Here is a 22951-nt window from a genome sequence, read left to right as displayed (position 1 = left end):
GTGTTCAGATTTCCCTTTTTTGTTTCAAAACTCCAGGAGTCCAGCAAAAAATGAAATTTGACTCAAAACACTGATATCCTAAAGTCTTTTTTTACTTCACAATAGTCAAGATTAAAATCTAGTAAATTTCTCAGATAGTTTTAATATACAAACCTCTTAGTTCAATTTGTGGAAAACCAGGAAGTACATTTTTTTTACCATCAGCTCCAATACAGACATTGAATACATACTTTGAAAGAATATGATTTTCAGGTTCAAGTGATGCTTTCCATCCAGAGATCTCATCAGTAGGCTCAATCAAATGCTTGAAAGCTACACCAACATGAATTTCAACACCAAGGACCAAAGCAACTTTTAATAAAATGCACTGCAACGTTTTAATATCTAAAAGCACACCATAAACTGAAGTATCTCAAACATCTTGTGATTTATAATTTTTAAAAAACATTCAAATTGAGTAGCAAAAGTACTTTTTTCATAAAATTATTGATTAAAATACAGGAAATTTAAAAAAACTGTTTTATTAATAAAAATATGAAACTAACTGATTAAAAATCATTAGTCTCATATGTTTAATTATTTTTTTAATTGATAAATTATATATATGCAACCCTCGGAATTAGGAAAAATGAGGTTGGTAATAATTTGCCGACCTCAATACTTTTGAGGTCGGCATCAGGTCGGCAAAAATTATTTGATACAAAGGTTTAACCATAAAACATAGAAATGAGGTCGGCAAATTTTTGCCGATCTCAAATACTTTCAGGTCTACAGTTAGGTCGGCATTGCCGAATGCCGACCCTAATTCCGAGGGTTGTATATGTATGTATATATATACATATATATATATATATATATATGTATATATATATATATATATATATATATATATATATATATACATACATATATGCATGTATATATACATATATATATACATACATACATATATATATACATATATATATATATATATATAAATATATATGTATGTATATATATATGTATATAGTATATATATATGTATATGAATATATATATATGTATATATATGTATATATATATATATATATATATATATATATATATATATATATATATTATATATATATATATATTTATTAGTTTATCTTTTTTAAACATCTTCGCCTCCAACAAGGCTGCAAGCAACCACTAATTAAAGTTGAAAGTTACTGGAAGAGAAAAGATGAAGATTGTAGAGCTAGATAACAATTGACAGACAACTTAAAGGATTGCAAATTATATGAATCAGGAAAGCAAGATGAAGGAAGCGAATTCCAAAGAACTGATGTTCGAGGAAAAAAACTAGACAAATAAGAGTTTTTGGAGCATTTAGGAACAGTTACAGAAAAAGGATGAGACTTAATTGAACAACGAGTAACATGAGAATGAATTTTAGTAGATGGCACAAGGGACGCTAGCTCTTTAGAGCACTGCCCATTATAGTATTTGTAGAAAAGAGAAAGAGAAGCAACATTATGACGATGTGATAATGGTTGGAAGTTGGCAGCAAGAGCAGGTCCAACTATGTTTACAATCCATTTTTGCACCTTGTCTAAAAGAGAAAGAGTATCATTAGAAGATCCGCCCCAGATATGGTAACAGTATTCCATACAAGGCCGGATTTGAGATTTATAGAGATAGAGAATAGAATCTAAAGTAAGAAAGTATCAGGCTCGATAAAGAGATGCAACCTTAGCAGATGCTAATTTTGCAACAGATTTGATATATGTATGTATAAATATATACATATATATATATATATATATATATATATATATATATATATATATATATATATATATATATATATATATATATATATATATATATATATATATACATATATATATATATATATATATACATATATATATATATACATATATATATATATGTATATATATATATATATATATATATATATATATATATATATATATATATATATATATATATATATATATATATATATATATATATACATACATTAGTAGAAAATCATTTAACAAAAATTTTTTTTATTTAACACTGTGTTTCATCAATAAAGACTCATCAGAAATCATTTTCTCATCGGAAAATAGATTATAAATGAGTTGTAGTAATATAATCTTTCAGTTGAAACACTAGCAAATAATTTACTTCCATAAAAATAACTACACGAACAAGATAAATTTGCAAATTCTATGTGTGAACTGCATTTGAACAATTGCTGTGACTCTATGATACATAGTGTAATTCTCTAATTTTCTAAAATTCTTTTCTAATATATAAAAATATTTTTAAAAAAAACTGTATACAAGTAAAATTTTTATTATTTTTTGAGAGAGTTTGCTTAATCCAGTAACAAAACTTGTTTTTGCTTCATGTGTGATTCCATTTTAACCTTAATCTATTTTTTGATAACATAACTAATGTATACCATTCTTTGTATACAAAATATTTATATAACATGTGATTACAAAAAATCTGGACAAACTTCCCACCATTTTTTCTCCGCGTAAATTTATCAATTTTGATTGGCTCGCACGCCATTTTGTAGAGAATTAAGTTCTCTACAAAACTCATTAATTTTATACTGAGCAACAAATTTGAAATGATGAAAAAAGTTACTTCGAAACAAGATGACGAATGAAAGCGAATGTACGAGTTTATTGAAATTAACCCAGAACTTTCCAAAAACGCAATTGTAAAACATTTTATGATAAAAAGTATTCCAAAATTTACGCTCTACAATATTCTAAAACGAAAAGACAACGACATATTACCCGAACGACAAGTTGGAAGCAGTAGGAAAGCAGTTAAGATGACAAAAAAGAAGATCAAACAATTGGAAAAAAAAATCGACCATCAACTTGGAATCAGTCAACGTTCTCTTGCTAAAAAATTCAATGTCAATCAATCATACATATGCAAAACGATAAAGCAGAAGACAATCATTCATTATCATAAAAAAATTAAGGCTCCAAAAAGAACTTACTTTGGACAACAATCTCTTGTTTGTCCAAAGTGCTCTAAATTAGCTGAAATTTTTCGAAAAAAACAGGTGATCATTGACGATGAATCATATTTTGGATTAAGTAATTGTAATATTTCAGGAAACAGTGGATTTTATTCATCAGATGTTACTACGACACCAAATGATGTTAAATTAAAAAGAAAATCAAAATTTGAACAAAAATTATTGGTTTGGGTTGCAATTTCTCCAAAAGGATTGTCAAAGCATTATGTTGCAGTCAAGCTGTCAATGAAAATGTGTACATAGACAAGTGTTTGAGATCATGTTTGCTCCTATTTATAGAGACTGTTCATAAATATGATGAAATAGTTTTTTGGCCTGACCTTGCATCATCTCACTACTCAAAAAAAGTTCAAGAATTTTTGAGGTCCAAAAATGTCGAATATGTGCCCAGAAGTCAAAATATTGCAAACGTACCAGAATTGCGACCTATTGAAGATTTTTGGAATGAAATCAAGAGAGCAGTATATGCTAATTGTTAGGAAGCTAAAAATTTGATCCAACTGAGGAATCGTATCAACTACTGCTTCAAACATGTCGACATTGAGCGCGTACATCGACTTGGTAAGGAGAGTTTTACAAGAGTTGATACAGTTCGCAGACAAGGAATGGAAAATTTGTAATTTTTTGTAATATTACTCTATGAACATTGCTCTTTTTGAAACATCGTTCAAAACTTAAAAAATAAGTCATCTTTCTAAAAATATTTTAGAATTTAATTTGTCCAAATTTTTTGGAATCATATGTTAGCTCATTATTGGAGCTAAATTAGAGTGAACTAGAAGGTGCAAATTATATTGCTTTTATTAAAGATAAGAGACATGAAATAAAAAAAATTTTCATGATTTTTTGGAACATGCCTTGCATGTTCTACCTATTTAGTCAGTCAATGCACATACACTTCACTATATGTTTTCCCTATTTATGTCGGACAATGTATTTACACTCCCATCAACAACAAAAAAAATTAAATAAAAAACAAGTTAAAATATATAAAAATAGTATGAAATCACAAAAAGCATTAGTTTAAAAAAACTTTCTAGTCATAATTTTTGTTGTTTTTTAAAAAGCAATTTAACTTAATGAACTTCCACAACTACTTAAATGATTTGACATTTAAATGATTATTAAAACTCACCTAAATATTAGTGGTTGCTCAGATGCAAAAAATTAAAAATTAAAAATTTTTTTTTACCAACAAAGTCTCTTTTGCATACCATGCAAAGAGCTATATATATTAAGGATGTGACTTTTTGGTATCTCCAGTTTCCAATACAAAAAACAGATGAACTTTGGTTTAAAAGTAACTGAAAAGTCATTGGTTTTATTTAATTTTTGAAAAAAGTCCACCATGACTCTTCATTACACACTGGCACCAATATATCAGTGAATTTTTTTTCTTCAAAAGTATATCAACCTGGGTCTCAAAAGAACCAGAATTTCAGAGAGATTTCTCTTTTTCATTTCAATTTCATAGAAATTTTTTCTTAAATTTTATATACAAAAAACTATATATATATAAAAATATTAAAAAAAAAAAAATATATATATATATATATATATATATATATATATACATATATATATATACATATATATATATATATATATATATTTTTATATATATATATATATATATATATATATATATATATATATATGAATATATATATATATATATATGAATATATATATATATATATATATGAAATATATATATATATATATATATATATATATATATATATATATATATATATATATATATATATATATGAATATATATATATATATATGAATATATATATATATATATATATATATATATATATATATATATATATATACATATATTTAAATCTCCAATAATTTAAAAACGTTTAATTAACTTCTAAAAACTCTATTGATTTTTGTTATCAGATATAAAAAACTTGGATGCTTTTGATAGGAGGTGGGCTATATAAAAAAGGCAGAGGAGGTCACTAAAGTCAAAGTAGCTTTTTGTTATAATTTTTATTTTTTTATTTTTTAACTTTTTTTAATTAAATTTTAATAATTTCAATAAAAAAATTTATTTTTATCCCACACTTAACCTTAACTCAAAACACAAACTTCAACACAAACTTCAACAAACAACAAAATGATTACTGGGTTCAATGCTTATAACAAAAAAATTGAAATAATTGATGAAGTGTTATAAGTATCATCCTTAATTTACAAATTATCGAAATACACTACTTAAAAGCCTTATAACTTTTTTCTCACTTTCAACATGTTTTTTTTGTTTTTTTTTAACTATTTTCTGGATGGTTTTCTTTTTAAAAAAGTGGTTTCTATTAACTTGTATCATATTAGAGAAAAATATCCTTTATAGTGGATAGGGGCACAAATAAAGGGGCAGTAACTATTTAGAGACCTTCATTATGGTTCAAATAAAGGTCTCTAAAATAATTTAGATATTTAGATTCTTAATATCTAAATATCTCAATTAAGTTTAAATTGAAAGCATTATTTATTAAAATTCTTTTTATTATAGATGATCAGGGTTCGAAATAGGTACCACACATCAGCAACCCTCTGATCTTCTTTAAAACCCATCTAAAAGGAGCAACCAACCTTTATTCATTTAATTAACCTTTTTTAAGGTATGAAAGTATGAAATGAAGTATGTTTGTGTCATGTTGGAAAATGAAACATGTATCTTTTCAGAACACACTCATGAGTTTGAGTGTGCCCTGCACCTTGTGAGAAGTATCCTAAAAGAAAAGAGAATTGAAAAAAATTTAATTTTCTAGTAGGAGATTCAGCTAATGAAACAACTTGTAAACAATGGCTAAAAACTGATATTTGCTCCTTAGGAATGATAATTAAAAACTCATGAGTTTCAAGAAAAGTTGGCAAACAACTTTTATGAACTCACAAAATAACATTATGTTAGCAAATCTCTTCATCCATCTCAAGGGATAAGTTTCCTTTTAAAGACCTTACATCCTATATGTGAGGTCTTTAAATGAAAACCTGTCCCTAGAAAGTTAATTTTATTGTGTTATATCAAACAATCTGCTTCACAATACTGAGGCTGTCTTTAGTTGTTTTAAAAATCATACCAATTTTGAAAGAAAGTTCAGAAGATCCATTATTGCACCAGTGCAGGCAGCCAGTATAAAAATAAGTAAGTTAATACTTTAATCTACAATATTTAAAAAATTCTAATTAAGCAGTTTGAAGCGAATCACAATTGGCTCTTAAAATTATGTTTTTCAAATTTGATAAAAAAAGTAATCATCCCTGTCTAAATAGAAACCCTTTTTCTTTTTATATTACAGGCTGAATTTAAAAAACCTTTACTTTAATAAAAAGATTATGAATTGAAAGCAGATTGGCATTTTTTAGCAAAGCATATAAAAAAGCGCTTGTGATGTAGTAAATGGCACTGGTAAAATACTTATTAATAAACTGTCTCTTCAAAGGCCAATTGGAAATCAGCTTTTGAGGAATTTGACACTAAAGGACATATTTTTTGCTGCTTAAAAATGTAAACAAACAAAACAACTTCAGATATCTAAAACAAAACAGCTGCTAATACACATGAAGTACTAACTAAATGATTTGAGAGTGTTCCTGCTATTGATAAAAATTTGCACATATCATTATTTCTCACCTCAATCATGCTGCTTAAAAGCAAATATAACATCAATGAGCAGTAAATTTGACATTTTTGACATGCTGAAAGATTGTTTTCATTGAAGCCACTGAATATTAACATCAATATTCATTAAATTGCTGATTGGGTATTAGTGTATTATTTATTGAATTTTTCCTGGAAAAATAACATATTCTTAAATGTGATTCTGTTTGGTCAGTTGTTTACAAAATGCTGACGATTATTTTAAGTATCCAATAACATCAGATATCCAGTGAGTGACATTATTGCCACGATAGATAAGCCTGAGCTCAAAAAAACAGAGGGTTTTACTTCAATCTTATTTTTTTTAAAAAGAATAAACAAATGAATATCTATTAATTGTTTTTAGTGGTCCATTAATTATCAATTAGAAGGTAAAAACCAAACCTATTAATAAAATATGTTTTGACATTTTCCTTTAGGAACCTCAATTTTTATTATTATATTATTTATACCCAATATATTACCAAAGTCTTTTAAAAAACTGTTCAGCATCATTTCGGAAGATATCAATGATTGTTGACTTTGAAATATAATTTCCCTTTATTATGTAAATTATTTATTACATTTAAACAATATCTCTAAATAGTTATTGCCCCTTTATTTGTGCCCCTACCCACAATGAAGACCAGATCAAGAAGGGGGCAACCAACCAAATCTTTCTTTGTGTTAATAAATGACCTTTTGTTAAGAAATTGGTTGCACCCATCACATGGGCCAATAGACAGGTTAGAAGGATATTGGTTTCCAATAATGTACTCAATGGTTGATAATTAAAATATAGGGTTATTTTAAAATGCTGGAATTTTCGGGCAAACATGAAAAGTTTATAATGTATGCATTTTTAGCTGTCAATCTTAGTTTAAAACAAAGTATTATAAAAATTTACAAACACATCAAAATGGTTAAAAATTAGACTTTTTTAGCGAATAGGCAATATACTTTTAGATATATTTGAGTTCTAAACTGCAACAAGCTGCTTATATTTTGCCCAATTATTGCAGACAGTACTAGCTAATCAGCAAACTTACCTATAAAGATTTCTTGATGAATATTATAAATACTAGAGTTAACTTCATATTTCATTTGGCATATTTTAACATTTTTAGATTTTTTCCAAAGTTGAGGAGGTTATAATTTTTCTCTATACAAGTTAATAGAAACCACTTTTTTAAAAAGAGAACTATCTAGAAAATAGTTTTAAAAAAATAAGACATGTTAAAAGTGAGAAAAAAGTTATAAGGCTCTAAAGTAGTGTATTTTACAACTTGTAAATTACAACTTGGAAATTAAGGGGAGGGGGGGCACTGTGTCATGTTTATAAGGCAATAATTTCTTTAACCGTTGTACTTGGAAACTGAAATTTCAAATTTAACCTGGCTACATAATGCACATAAAAATATATGTAAAAATTAGGAAAATCAGAGATTGTGTCCCACAAAGTTTTCTTTAAATTGGTTGAAATATAATAAACTGACCCAAAGTTTAAATTGTTTCAAAAGGTGCCTTATATGTCTTTAAAATATATGGCTTATATGGTTTATATGGTTTGTCATATATAACTTATATGGGTTTGCCTTATTCTTGCTAATCAATTGGTTTGATTAGAAAATAATGCTTGGAAATAATGGAATTAGAAAATAATGATTAGAAAAAATGCTTAGGGTGCCATACATAATCCATGTTTGAGTTAAGTTCTCTAGTTATTAGAAACATGAATAAAATATCAGAAAATATTGATCAAAATAACTTGCTCAACCACCAACATGTTTTAAGCTGCACTTTACAAATGTTTATGGTCTTTAAAGTAAATTTCCATCCATTGAGTCTTACCATTTGTAAAATTGATCAGCCATATCTGCTCTTTATGAGACTAATCTAAACCAGTGGTGTACACTGGATTTTTAGATGTTTGAGTTTTGACACTTACAGGTATTGTGCAAACTCCAAACTTTTGTATGTTTATACTTATATCAAAAAAGAATGTTTTGCAAAGAATTGGGGTGATTGGAGCTTGGAAACAAAAAAACCCTAATTTTTGGGCCCACACAGCCCTTAATGTGGGAGCAACCAGTTTATAAAATATTTTCTTTACTATTTTTATCTAAACTCATAATCATTAACAAATTTTAAGTTTTATACAATAACCTCTTAGTGTTCAGTTTTTATGACCCTGCAATAATTACAGCCCCCTCAAATTGAGGAGGGTTAAAATTTTATATGGTCATAGTTTTTGAAAAATAAGAGATTATTGCATGAAATTTGAAATTTGTTGATGAATATAAATTTAGATAAAAACAGTAAAGAAAATATTTTATAAAATTGTTGCTCCCATGTTAAGGGCCGGGTGGGCCCAAAAATTAAGGTTTTTTTGTTCCCAAGCTCCAATCACCTAAATTCTTTGCAAACATTATTTTTTGATATAAGCATAAACATACAAAAGTTTGGAGTTCGCACAATGCCTGTAAGTGTCAAAACTCTAAAACATCTAAAAACCCAGTGTACACCACTGTAAACTCTGCTATTTTATCTTTATATTTATTGTTAATGGCCATTATCTTTTAATTCTCAAAGACTCACACGATCACATGATCTAATAGCCCTTCCTTATGTTCTTCTAGATTCAGGCAGGCTTTTATTCCTTCTTGTCAGCTTCTAGTTAAGCCAGGCTCTATGAATTGTTTTTTTTTTTTTTTTTCATATTTTTTATCTTTTTCTAACAAAAACAACTCTGAAGAATGCTAAAAGTTGAATAAAGTTCTTTGGGAAAAAGCATAAAAAAATAATTCAAAACTTTTTTTTTTAAGTGTTCCAAGAAATCCATATGGTCTTATTACAAAGTATTGCGGAAAAGCAATTGATTAGGAATTTGACCCCTCCTCTCTTGGCAATGTTGCTTACCTGGCAACAAAGTACAACAAAGCCGTAAAACATCATAGACTATAACACTACCTCTTTTTATTGGGCAATAAGAGCTGTGTATTACACCAGAATTAAGAAAGTTTTCATCAAGTAAAACAAAATATAAGCTAAATATATTGCAGTTAGTTATTGTACATATTGTATAAGGAAAGCTTGCAAAAATACAAGTAAAAATTTTTTTTGAAACTGTTAAACAAACACTTATCATACATGAAGTACAAATTGCTTTTGTTTTAAAAATCAACACTTGATATTGCATTCCTTCATAAACAAATGTTCATTATTTTATAAACAACTGCACTCTGATAACGTTAAAGTAAGAAAACAAATTGCTATACTTTCGCCTAATAAAAACTGCCTCAAAAGCTTTAGACCATCTTACTTTAAACACCAAAAAATAAAATTTATTTTTGATTTTAAGAACAAAATAAATAATTTTACTAAAACTAATGCTTAGAACTTATAATCCTTAAAAAATGAATGTGATTCCATTATAAATGTGTAATAGTATTATTAAACTTAACAGAGATACTCACTTATGTGATCAATGGATCCAGATCCAAATTTTCCATAAAATTTTTTAGCACCAAGAGAACGAAAATCTGTCAATAGAAATGGCCATAAATGTAGTACATTATTTCTTGTAAATTCGGTTCTTTTCTCTAATACTACTGTTTTACAACCTAATGCTAGCATTTCAATAGCTGTCCTTAGACCAATAGGACCAGCTCCAATAATAAGACATTGTGTACCCTTCCCTACACTGCCTTGTTCATATTCAGATTGCTTAAGTTTAAGATTTAAAAGATCCCATAGAGATTGGCATTTCCAGGTGGTAAGTTTAGACTTTAGGATGTCATAAAACTCTCTTCCGTGCAAACTACTATCAATGTTTAAAGATTTTACTAAAACTTTAAAATAACCAATAATATCGCAGCAATCTTCAGCCTCAGTAAAAATATTCCAAATTTCGTCAGGTGGATGAAAACTGGCTCGTTTGTAAGCAGCTGCGTTTCTTTGATTTAGTGTTACATCGATTTTTGATATTTCTTCTTCATCTTTAACAACCCCATTTGTTTTTGCCATATAGCAAATATATTAATTTCCAATTTAATTAAAAGTAAAAAACAAAAATAAAAATAAATATATATTTACTAAATAGACTGTTTAAACAAAACTTGGCGTGATTTTGTTTACGTTTAAAACAACTTCAGAGAGTAATTAATTTTTAATCAAACCAGATATGCATGGTTTAACCTATAAAACCAAAAAATAATCAAATTTATATAAAAGCAAACGTAGTACAAATGAACAAAGAATAAGATTAGTGAACTTTAATTGCAGACGTAGCAAATATTAAGTGGGGCTATTTCATTTGAATGGAAACAACCGGAAAATATTAATTAAATTTGGAAACTTTTATAGGGTCAACTTAAAGTAAGGGGGCCATCATGTAAGCACGCCAGGGTTCCATAACCACTATGTAAATCCACTTAATAGAAGTAAGAACCTTTTTGCTATTTACGCGTCATAACGATAATGCAAAAAAAACAGTATAGTTAAGTCATATATGTATAAATGTAAATGAATAAGTTGGTTATTAAGGTGCTCCAAAAAGTTCTGGGGTGCTTTAGAGCACCTTATAAGATTTTATTAAAAAGTACTTGATTATGCATTGAAAGATAACAAATTTATTCTTTCAATTTAGAATCTTTTAAAAATACTTTCATAAAGAAATAATATTACGTTTGGTTTAAATTAAGATTTAAATTACAGTGTGATTTAAAGTAATATAATGCTACTTTACATAAATTAATTAAATTTCTTTGCGGGTTTGGTAACCAGGAAAAACAACTTTTACCAATATTTATTATTTACTTGTTTCTTAGTAACAAGTGAATACAAATATATTACAAATATGTAACTTTTTTTGGAGAATAATGCTTTCTTAATTTTACATCCAGAAATGTCAAACAAAAGCATGCTTTTATTTGACAAAAGAACAACGCGGATTTATAATACTTTGTAATATAATAGTAATATGTGTAGAAAAAATAGTAAAATTTAACAATTTAAAAATTGGTATAACACTTTTTTTTAAATTGTGGTAACATGTTTTCTTTAATGAAATTTATCATAACTCTTTTCATAAAAAACGTGTAACAACTTTTTATTTGCCAATTTACAAACGCTCCAAGACATATTACTATTATATTACAAAGTATTATTAAACAAAGTATTATTATATCGTCAGCTTACTATCAAAACCTTCTAAGTTCGATTTTTATTTTTGAGGTTTTGACTTAAATTGGTTAGTTTTCTTAATGCGCAGCTCTATGCAAAACTCTAATTGCCTCGGAAATTTTCCGAGGCAATTAGATTTATGCGGTTTTGCATAGAGCTGCGCATTAAGAAAACTAACCAATTTAAGTCAAAACCTCGAAAATGAAAAAATCGGACTTAAAAGGTTTTTATAGTAAGCGAACGTTATGTTAAATATTACTATAATTGTGTGCGGCCGTGGCGTAGTGGTTAGAGCGCTTGTTATAGAAGCGGTAGATCCAGGTTCGAAACGAGCTCTGGGCAAATTTTCGCGTAACGTTAAGGAAGGAGGCGTGAACTTCCTGGTTAAATGCACTTCCGTGGTGCTCTGTGACAAGACCATTAGGTCTTCTTGGGGTACCTTAATAACAAAAAATAATAATAACAATACTAAGTATTATTATTATATGTTGAGTACGATATTTAGCGTTGAAGTTAAGTGTTGTGTTTTTTACTTCCTTCTACTTTTTAACAATTTTTTTTCTCACATACATCCTTTGACGAATTGCGTTTACAATTATTGATTGGCTGAGGTATAATATTAATTATAAGAAGCAAGATGAAACGAAATAAAAATATTTATTTTATATTTAGTGAGAATGGGATAAAACAAGAGTTTTCATGTACATTAATATATTTGGTGTCAAAACAAATAATTTTAGGGGGGAAAGTATAATAATAATCCGACAAGAAAGGTATATTTGGCCCACATGTAGCCATAGTGCTTACAAGTGGAATAAAAGTATAAAACTATATTCTAGATGATTATAATCATCGTATGTCGATATATCAATATATAAACTAATGATTGGTGTGGTCCACATGCGGAACACATAATGCGGTCCACATAATCATTCCACCAAATGTGGTATACTCTTTAAATAAATACGTGCAAAAATAGATGTGGTTATCATATGGGCCATTCATATAAAACACATTATTTTGCTGCATAAGACCACATTTTAAATTTTAAAATAAAACTATTTTATTCTATTATGAAAATTGCTAGATTATTTCATGACATCACATCCTTTTTAATTTAAGTGGTTTTTTAATGAAAATTTAAGTTGCTGAAATACTGCTTAAATTTATATTGTATATATACAATAAGTCACTGCCTAAACACATTTTTTTGTTTAAACACTTTGGTTCACTTTAAGATTAATGTGACCCATAGATATAGACATAAATCCAAAAAAATTAGACAGTTTGGAGTTATAATCATTTTGGGAAATTACTTTGAAGTTTTACTTATATTTGCGTTTTTTCTCAAATATTAAGAAGAGTAAAGTATTTTTAAAAAGACTTAGTTATGAAGCAATTTTAAAGTTTTCATGTCAAATGTTCACAGAAATTTTAACAATTTTTTTTTAAATTAGCGGTGTTTAAAAATAGTTGGGGCCAGGGTTGTAAAAAAAGGTGTATGACACACCCCTTTCCCTAAACAATGAACTAAATTAGAACCAGTCAGCGAAATGTACGTTAGTTTACAAATAGGAGAGAGCGATGATTTTTTTTTAAATTGGTAAAAAAAATAAACACACACGTTTAACAGTTGTTCTTGCTGGCTCTGGTTGGGATGTTTTGACATACGCAGGTACATATATATTTAACACAGCAACTTTAATGGCTTTTTTTTTTAAAAACTTATTTTTCTTTTAAAGAAAGTCTTTATCATTAAAAATATCTAACATTCTTTAAACCAATTTTTTTATAGTCTTTTTTAGTTGTCAAAGTCTTAGAAAAATAGTTTTGATTTCAATATTTGAAACATACAAGTTTGTAATAGAAAGAAAGTATACAATGCATATATATCTAACTTTTTTGCATTTCTCTTGTTTTTGGTTCTATTTTGGTTTTTAGCCAAAAAAAAAGTCTTTTCACCAGTTCATAAAAATATTTAGAAGCTTCAGATATGAGTTTTACAGCTCTTTCTACCAATTTGAAATTGTTTGGCAGATCAATAAGAGAGAGTTTATTACCAGTTTGAATAGCTTGTAGTAACTCATTTGAAGATACAAAAACTCAAAGGTTCAACCTTTATTGAAGAAAGTCTGTCACAACATCAGTTTTAAAAAGCAAGGGTTTAACTGCCTTAGCTTTAATTTTAAGCTTAAAATTTGAATAAACTTTTCCGGATACTTTTGATTTGGATACAGGATTTGAATAAGAGCACAATTTATTTCAACTTCATTATCTAGTAGCATAGCATAAAGGAAGTTTTCTTCACAGCATAGGTAAAAGTTTCCCTGAAGATTTATCAGTACATTCTTTTGAACTCTGTTATCCTGTTTGTTGATAACCGTATTATTTTTAGATACAAAATGAAGAATTGATAGCTCAGACTGGTAAAGCAAACAACCTATTCTAATTTTACAAACAAACCATCATCCACACCAGTACTAGAACTTGTATTGCCTGGAACTATTGCTTATATAACGCTTATAGAACAACTGTTGAAAAGAACATTTTATGACCAGAAAAAGGATTATTTTCACAAGTAAAAGTGAGATGATGTTTATATTTGGTGGTTTGACATAAGGCAGGTTTGACACAGTTTGACACCCCATTACTCTTGTATTTCATTGTCTTGTATTTTCAATAGTTTATTAGTTCATTTCATAAACTCATGAATTTTCGTCTTTTTTTCCATCTACACCAATCACTTTTAATTGTAAAACTTCTTGACGGTGCATAGAGTCAATTGAATTAGCCACTCTTATTTTTTCACAAATTACCCTATATACAGTTATTATACAGTCAATTTTTTTTCTTCTTCCATTTCACACGTTTAAGAGGCTACTTTAGTTGTGATTACAGCCCTCTCTCAACTCTATTTCTCCAAAACACGAATCTTGTCAAACAAGGTTGCTGCGCAGAGGAACAAGTTGAGCGCGGTACAACCAGGGACGTGGTGGGGATTGAACTCGGAACATCTCACTTATGAGGCGAGTGCTCTACCACTACCGCATTAATTAACGCAGTTGCTGTAGCATCATTAACTTCATATCATATTGCAGCCTTATCTATATTAGTTAAGCCTAGTACTATTTTTCATTCACTGTTTGCTCTTTAAACTCGTCACTTTCAGCTGTATCTAAAGTTAAGGATTTAACACTAAATATTTTATCTGAACCAACTTCTGATGTTGTTTGAAGATTTTTCTGACTAATTTGCTTTACAGTAGCCTCTTTTTTCTCTCTAATAAACAATTTTACAACCCTTGTTGCCACTGCTTGGTCCACACTGCCTAAATTCCAACTTCTATTTGGTCCTACCTTGGATCGTTTGTCCTTTAAATATTCTCTCATCATAACAGGGACTTAAACCAAGTAAGGTATTATAAAATTGAAAGTGTTTTAATTTTTAGTGACAAGTCAATAAAATATAAAGTCTCAGTCAAATGATTAGAGATAAGCAATTGATGCTCTTTTTTTTTTTACTTAATCTACCATTTTTGTGAAGTGTATTTGTAAATGGATAATAATATTGGTAAAAAAAATGGTATGTATTACTTTTTTACTTTTCTCACAGAGACAAACTATGTTTTATCGTGCACCCACTTTTCTCGACATCTAGCTTGCCTAAATGTTTATTGTTTTATCAAATCAAAATCATTTTAAAGATATTTGTTGCAAAGGCTTCTGCAAAACTTAGGTGGTTGCAGTGGGGAGGGGGTGTCGGGAAGGTTTGGATAGGGTACTGGATTTCTAACTAGACATTAAAAATTTGTATCATTAACGTTTAAAAAAAGTGTTTTAAAATTATTTTATTTTTATTTTATTTACCTCGACAATCATTAATAATTGGAATACATACTCTTGCTTGACGACAATGCAATATTCAATAATTAGTTTTGTAATAAGTCAATTAATTTAGGTAATTTTAATTAAATTTACTATTTATATGGAAAAAAAATAAAAAATTTATAAATAAGTATACTGATTGTTTCCAAACTTATGCGCGCATTTAGCATATTTGGATAAGACGTTGACTTCGTTAACGGATCCGTTTACGAAGTCAACAAAGTTACGAAGTCAACGAAGTTAACGAAGTTACGAAGTCAACGAAGCTACGTAAGTAAAACTAAAAATGAATTAAACCAAACTTTGCAATAAATTTTTTTCTGATGTTACTGTTTTATTTTATGAACATTATGCGTGTGTAAAAAAATAAAAAAGTTCACAAAGATGCGGGTTTTCGAACCACAGACATTCTGTGAAATGTCTGTGGTTCGAGAACCCGCATCTTCCTGAACTTTTTTGTTATACAGCCGAATGTTAATAAAATAAAACAGTAATATTAGAAAAAATTGATTACAAAATTTGTATTTTAATAACCTATAAAAGCATTGGGTTTTAAAAATTCGTTTTTAATTTTACTTGTTTGAGCTCATGTTGATATCACAATATGAGTTTGTAATTTAATTAAAAATAAACTGAGAATCTTTCATTTAGTTTATCAAAGTAAAATATGTTTTGGAAATTTAATAATGCTATAAATAAATAATAATGTTATAATTTCACATAGAAACATTATATAAACAATTCATTATGTATTATTTAGTTATTAGACTAACTATTAATTAGTTACCAGTCTAAATTAAAGAATGATATAAGCAAATAATAACTTTATTTATCTAATTAAAAGCATGATACAATTAATTATGTTGTTTAATTGCGAATGCGTAACATGCATTACATAATAAGCAAAACAAATTTTTTTTAAGTGTCTACATATGGATTAGGTCGAGGTTGTCACGTGATTGTACTGCTATCACCTCATTCGAAATGGTAGAAGCCGTAAATTGTTCTAGAAACGTAAACATTGAAAAAACCTTTAAAAAAACCGTTAAAATTTTTTCTTTTCCATTGCAGTTTAAATAACAATATAATCATTTTTTACGCTGCTTTTTATTTCTAAGTACATGATTGAGCTTCAGTAAATAATAAATTATTGTTAATTAGTAAGTAACTCTTTAAGTAAAATGTTTTAAGCACTGATGAATGAATAATTTGTGATACAATTGTATGTTTATAATGTATCTACGTCTATAAAAATGTCAAAATTTAGCAATAATAAATAGTAAACGATCTAAATTCCGTATAAAAGTTATCTATAATTTATTATAAACGGTTTGGTGGTTAATTTACGCAAAAAAGTTGTATTGAAATCAAATTTAAAAGTCAAAAAAGTAAAGAAGTGGTTAAGATAAATCTTTACATTACTTTACATTATGTTCTTGTTTGAAAAATTTTAAACATAACAGGTTTTAAGCATTTTTCTTATCAGTTCTTAACAACTTCTTGGTTCTTTTATATCCACTTCTTCGCGTGATCTCTTAACACTTCTTCACGTGTACAATCTTTCTTAATGCTTTAATAACCACTTCTTCACCCGCTGTGATTCAAAACTTATGAAAGCTTGGGATTTTTTTATGCGCATGCGTCTGTTACAAATACTCTGTTATCTAATTTTATATTTTGCGTGTTCAGTTTGTATATCATATTTCAACCTTGTTTCCTGTTTTTAAAGACAGTATTTTAATGGTTGCTAATATTTTGACTCATATGAAATTTTACATAAATGAGTTAGTTTAAGCATAAAATCAATGTGAAAAATATATTTAAACATCCACTTTAATTATTTAACTTTTAACTGGAATATTACTTAAACTAACACTTTACATAGATGCTAATTATTGACGAAGTAAAATTTTTATGATATTTAGGTTAGTTTTTAATAAAAATATTGTTAATCGTCTCTCAAAACATTTTAGTTTCTATAACCGATCATTTTTTTATGAAACATATTTTCATTTTTTAGTCAAGAGGTTTTTATAAAATCTTCATTTTTATGATGGCTGAAAAACATCAACAAAAATTACTTAAAGTATGCAGAATTTGTGGAAATTTGACTGGAAAAGACTCTATAAAAACCATTAGTAGGCGTGATAGAATTTATAATATTTTTAAAATAAATATTGCTGAAGATTGTTTAGATGTTCATCCAGCACAAATGTGCTTGAAATGCAATGCAACTATGGTGAATTATGAAAACCGAGGTAATAAAACTTTCAATGCTATACCAAAAATTTGGTTAAAATGTCAAGCAAATGAGTGTAATTGTGTATTTGGTAAATTTTGACAAGTAACAAGGTAATTGCTAGTTTGGAGAATGATTCGCTCCAGATTTTGGAGGAAAGAAGTGTAATTATGCCAGAAGATGAAAAAACATATTCATTACAAATAAGGTTAATGGTTTATAATATGTTGTTGTGTAATACACCAAAAGGTAACATTCCATATCTTATGAGCAAAATAAGACATTATATGGGTGTTTTGATGAATGTCATAACTTGATTATTAAAAATATATCTAACACAATGTCAGACAGAGTTGCAATCAACCATCTTACTATAAGCAAAGTTTTTGCAACCTGGGTAGTTTTACTACTTTTACTAAAAAAGTCGTTTTTTAGTAAAAGTAGTAAAAGTGGTTTTTTTTGCTTCTTCGAATAAGTGTTTCAAGTAAATTTCTATAGGTTTTGTAAGTTTTTTCAAGAATTAGTTTTTCATGAAGATTTTTTGTTTTAAGGAACTTCTTAAATATATTGTTTCGTTTTTTTATCGAGGTTAAAATTGCTGAAGTAATCCATGGTTTAAGGCTTCGAGTTAAGCCACGGTTACTTAGTTTTTTATAACTAATGAAGCGATATTTAAATGAAATAGAGAAAAGCAATTAATATTGATGTTTGAAGAGTTAAATTTTTCAGTATTGATGTATTTATAATTGGTTGGATTCTCAACTATGTTCGTATCATTATCGTTGTTGTTATTTAGCTGATAAGTAAAGTAATTGTTAAGTTGATTAAAAGTATCAGATTCTTGGGAGCAAGGAAAGAGGGAAAGGTCATTTGGCAGATCATTGAGATATAATATATTGTCAATCGAAGTTTGAAGACGTAGTTCATTATCCGATATAGAATTAAAAGAAAAAATATTGTTGCAACATGTAATACAGAGCCAATAATTCATGGAAGATTTTTTTAATAAACTAAAATCGTTATTATTTAAAATCTACATTTCTTGTGGATTGAACTTAGGCAGTGATTGCATTGAAGTGAAAGATGATTAGCACGAATAATTTTATCACAAATTTTGCAGAGTTTAGAGATAATAAGTAGAAACTTGTTTAGAAATAAAGATATTGATATTAGTAAGATTATTACAACAGAAACAATATAACAATAGTAGTAACTATACGATAATATAACAATGATGAAGTTTATGATAAAAATATTAATTTAATAATAATAACGGATAATAATAACAACAATAATAATAACAACGATCACAAAAATAGCAATAATAATAAAAATAGTGACAGTAATAACAAAAGTAGTAGCAGTAATTTGTAATAAAAATATAAATACTATAAATATACAATATATTCATTTTTATATTATATATACTCACTTAGCTGAATCTATATACTTATAATCTTATTTATATATACTCACCAAGCTGAATTTAAATACACTTATTGATAGGTGTATAGTGTGTATGTATACATTTATTAAGTTGATACTTGTATATATTCCTTTTGTATGTTAATTTTTGTATATAGTTGAGTTTGATTTTTTTAAGAAAAATTTGTGTTTTATATAAATACTATTTATTATTACAAAAAAATAATATTTAAGTTTTAACCCACCCTTCACAAGGTGTGAGAGGTGTAGAGCTTCCAAATAATACCCTCTTGCACCCTTTTCACGCGTTTATCCCTGAAACCTTTCTTTCTTTTGATACTAAATTGCATGCATTTAGATATGAAGATACTAAGTAATAATTTTGATATTGGGTCACAGGGTGCGCCCAAAGCCAAAAGGATTTCTAGCCTATCAGCCTAAAGTATCTAAATCATATTTGATGGTAACCGTTTAAATATATTAAAAATACAAATTAAAATTATAAATTTTAATTAAATAATAGTATTTTCTTTTAAAAAATCTACATTTTTCAGTATAATAAAAAGTTTTGCAGACACCCCTCTAGCGCTCTTCTTACATCCTTTGTATATAAATATTGCCCTTTGCTAGACCTATCTTTTGATACCAAGTTGTATTTCGATAAGAATTGACCAAGTTATGACGTTATTAAGTTGATTAAAACCTCAAATTTGATCACAGTTTCTTCAAGAAATCCATATATCAAAAATTCGGTACTCAAAATGTCATAACTTTTTGCAGAATTGTTCAATTTTGATCATTTTTTCATCTTTAAAATACTGAATTAAAAACCTTTCCAATAATATATAACAATCTAGTGTTTGACTAATTTAAAAATTTCATGTCACGTACCTAATATATGTGTGTGTGCGTGTGTGTGTGTGTGTGTGTGTGTGTTTATATATATATATATATATATATATATATATATATATATATATATATATATATATATATATATATATATATATATATATTTATATATATATATATGTATATATATATGTGTGTGTATATATATATATATGTGTGTATATATATATATATATGTACATATAATTTATATATATATATTTATAAATATTTATTCATGTAATATATATATATTTATATATATATATATATATATCCATAGTTATATATTTTTATATATATTCATATGTCTGTTAAAGGATATAAAATCAATAAAATATAGACAAAATCGGAGTAAAAATATCAATAACATATATACATAACAAAAGCATATATACATAACAAAAGTCATGCAAATGCAATGCTTACCAAAACAAGACATTTTGTGAATTACGAAACCCTTGTGAATATTTGGTATGCTATTTTTAACTCCCATCTACGCTATGGTTGTCAGATATGGGGACAAAGTTCATCCATTTATAAAAAAAAACCTTATAAACCTCCAGAATAAATCTTTAAGAATAATTCACTTTCAACCTAACAGTTTTAGTTCTGACATACTATATAATCTTTCTAAAATTTTAAACCTTGACGAACTTATCTACTTATCAAACTGTGTTTTTGTATGGGACATTGTCCACAATAATACGCCCAGCTGCTTCACTAGCTACTTTAAATTCACAAATGATATTCATAGTTATAAATTTAGGTCTGTATCTTATTGTAGTCTTTCTATGCCTTTAAAACAAACACATAAGTATGGCATAAAGTCAATCAAGTATCAATCAATTCACTGTTGGAACTCTCTTCTTGTTGAAACTAAAAAAATATTCTCCAAAATAACAAATAGAAATGCCTTCATAACCCATTTAAAAAAGTTTATCCTCAATAAAAATAATTAATGAATTATCAGCTATGCAATCACCCCCAAGCTACTCTCTATAACTAAATTTTTAATATATTAAAAATATAAAACTCATAAATAAAAATAAAAAATAACAATAACAATATAAAACCAAAAAATAAAAATAAAAATATAAAACTCAAAAAATAAAACACAAAAATACATAAATGTTCATTTAATCACAACCAAATACCCTCATTTTCATCATCATGTAAAGTTTATATGGCTCTAAAATTTGTGGCATTGTTGCTAAACCATGTAACGTGTAATAAATAAACAATAAACTATTTTTTATGTAATCGTCCCGCTTAATTCTTTATAACAATTTTTTTTTCTTTTTTTTTTTTTTTAATTCTTTTTATTATATTTTAATGCATATTCGATATTTTTACTTCCTTGTAAAATACTGTGCTTAAAAAATTCTGGTACATAACAAAACTCTCCTAGGACTTCTCCTTCTTTGACTTTTCTTTCCAAGTCGTTAAACTTCTCTACATTTTCTTTCCTTTTTTTTACCTGTTATATTTTTTGTTATTGATATTATTATGATTTTTATATTTTTATTTTGCATTATTATGAATGATTATCACCATTATATGAACCGATTATCACCATTATACCGAAAATTCGTTTTTTTTTCAGTACTATTTATAAAATATAGTTAAAATTAAAAATTCATTTGTCATCAAAATAATTTCCTTGGCTATCTATGACCTTTTGCCATTTTGTGACCAAATGACGAATTCCATCTCTGAAGAAATCCTGGGGCTTTGTTTCGAAATAGGCATCTTGCTGATTTTGTAAATCTTGATTTCCTTTGAATGATTTATCCCATAAAAAATGTTCCCTTGAACGGATCAAATGATAATCTGATGACGCCATGTCTGGTTAATAATCAGGATGCGGCAAGACTTCCCAGCCTAGTTCTAAAATAGTTACCTTCGTTCTCATAGCAACATGAGGCAGAGCATTGTCCACGGCGATTTAAGCCTGTTATTTTATTGTGAGCATGCGCATAAGTTACGTTTGATAAAGTTACAAAAAAAAATGGCGATTAGATTTTTCGGCAAATAATGTAAATTTGTTTTTTTTATTTGTTATTAATGAAGTACAAAATTCACATGAATAAATAAACACAATACATTTTTGGAATTTTATATCCATAAGTGTTTAACCTAAATCGTAAAAATTAATGAGAATGTTTGTAAACAAAGAAAACATCTCAGTTCAAAATTAAAGGTTTTTTAAGTTTAAAAACTGAACATATGTCATACAATCTATAGAATATCTTTTGTTTGAAAATGTTTTGGCCGAAAAGTTTAATTGATGCCAATGTGTAAACAAAATTTGTGTATTGATTAAGTAATAAACATCTCCTCAGAGTCGCGTCTATTATTACTGGCGTTTCGATGAGGATCAGCACTTATAACTAGTTTATCCCGTCAGACAAACGTCATCGCCACTTATGCTTTACCCTGCGACTTACGCCTATTCCATACTGCAGTAAAAAAGGATTCACTACAAATAGCCAAAACCCAACCATACCCAAAGATACATGTATTTATAATTTATGAGATAACACTTGTAATCATTTACTTTAAAATGTATAAGAGATTCGACAGTTATGGAATTTCTAATGTTTGCCCTTAACTTGCAG

General features: G+C 27.2%; 1 protein-coding gene across 1 annotated transcript in view; it reads right to left on the bottom strand.

The window, feature by feature from the left end:
* The window catches only part of LOC101241235 (uncharacterized), an 86036-nt gene extending 75080 nt beyond the window's left edge, over nucleotides 1-10956 (bottom strand). Inside the window, exons 1-2 of the mRNA XM_065791727.1 lie at nucleotides 10184-10956; nucleotides 154-384 (exon numbers count right to left, since the gene is read on the bottom strand). Coding sequence (XP_065647799.1) covers nucleotides 154-384; nucleotides 10184-10733 — 781 coding nt within the window. The 5' untranslated portion in view covers nucleotides 10734-10956. The remainder of the gene's footprint in view (nucleotides 1-153; nucleotides 385-10183) is intronic.
* Between the last annotated feature and the right edge of the window lie 11995 nt (nucleotides 10957-22951).

This window comes from Hydra vulgaris, chromosome 02, assembly GCF_038396675.1.
Source record: "Hydra vulgaris chromosome 02, alternate assembly HydraT2T_AEP".
Classification (NCBI taxonomy): domain Eukaryota; kingdom Metazoa; phylum Cnidaria; class Hydrozoa; order Anthoathecata; family Hydridae; genus Hydra; species Hydra vulgaris.
The sequence above is the reverse complement of the archived record's forward strand: the minus strand, read 5'-3'. Positions and strand labels throughout refer to the sequence as shown.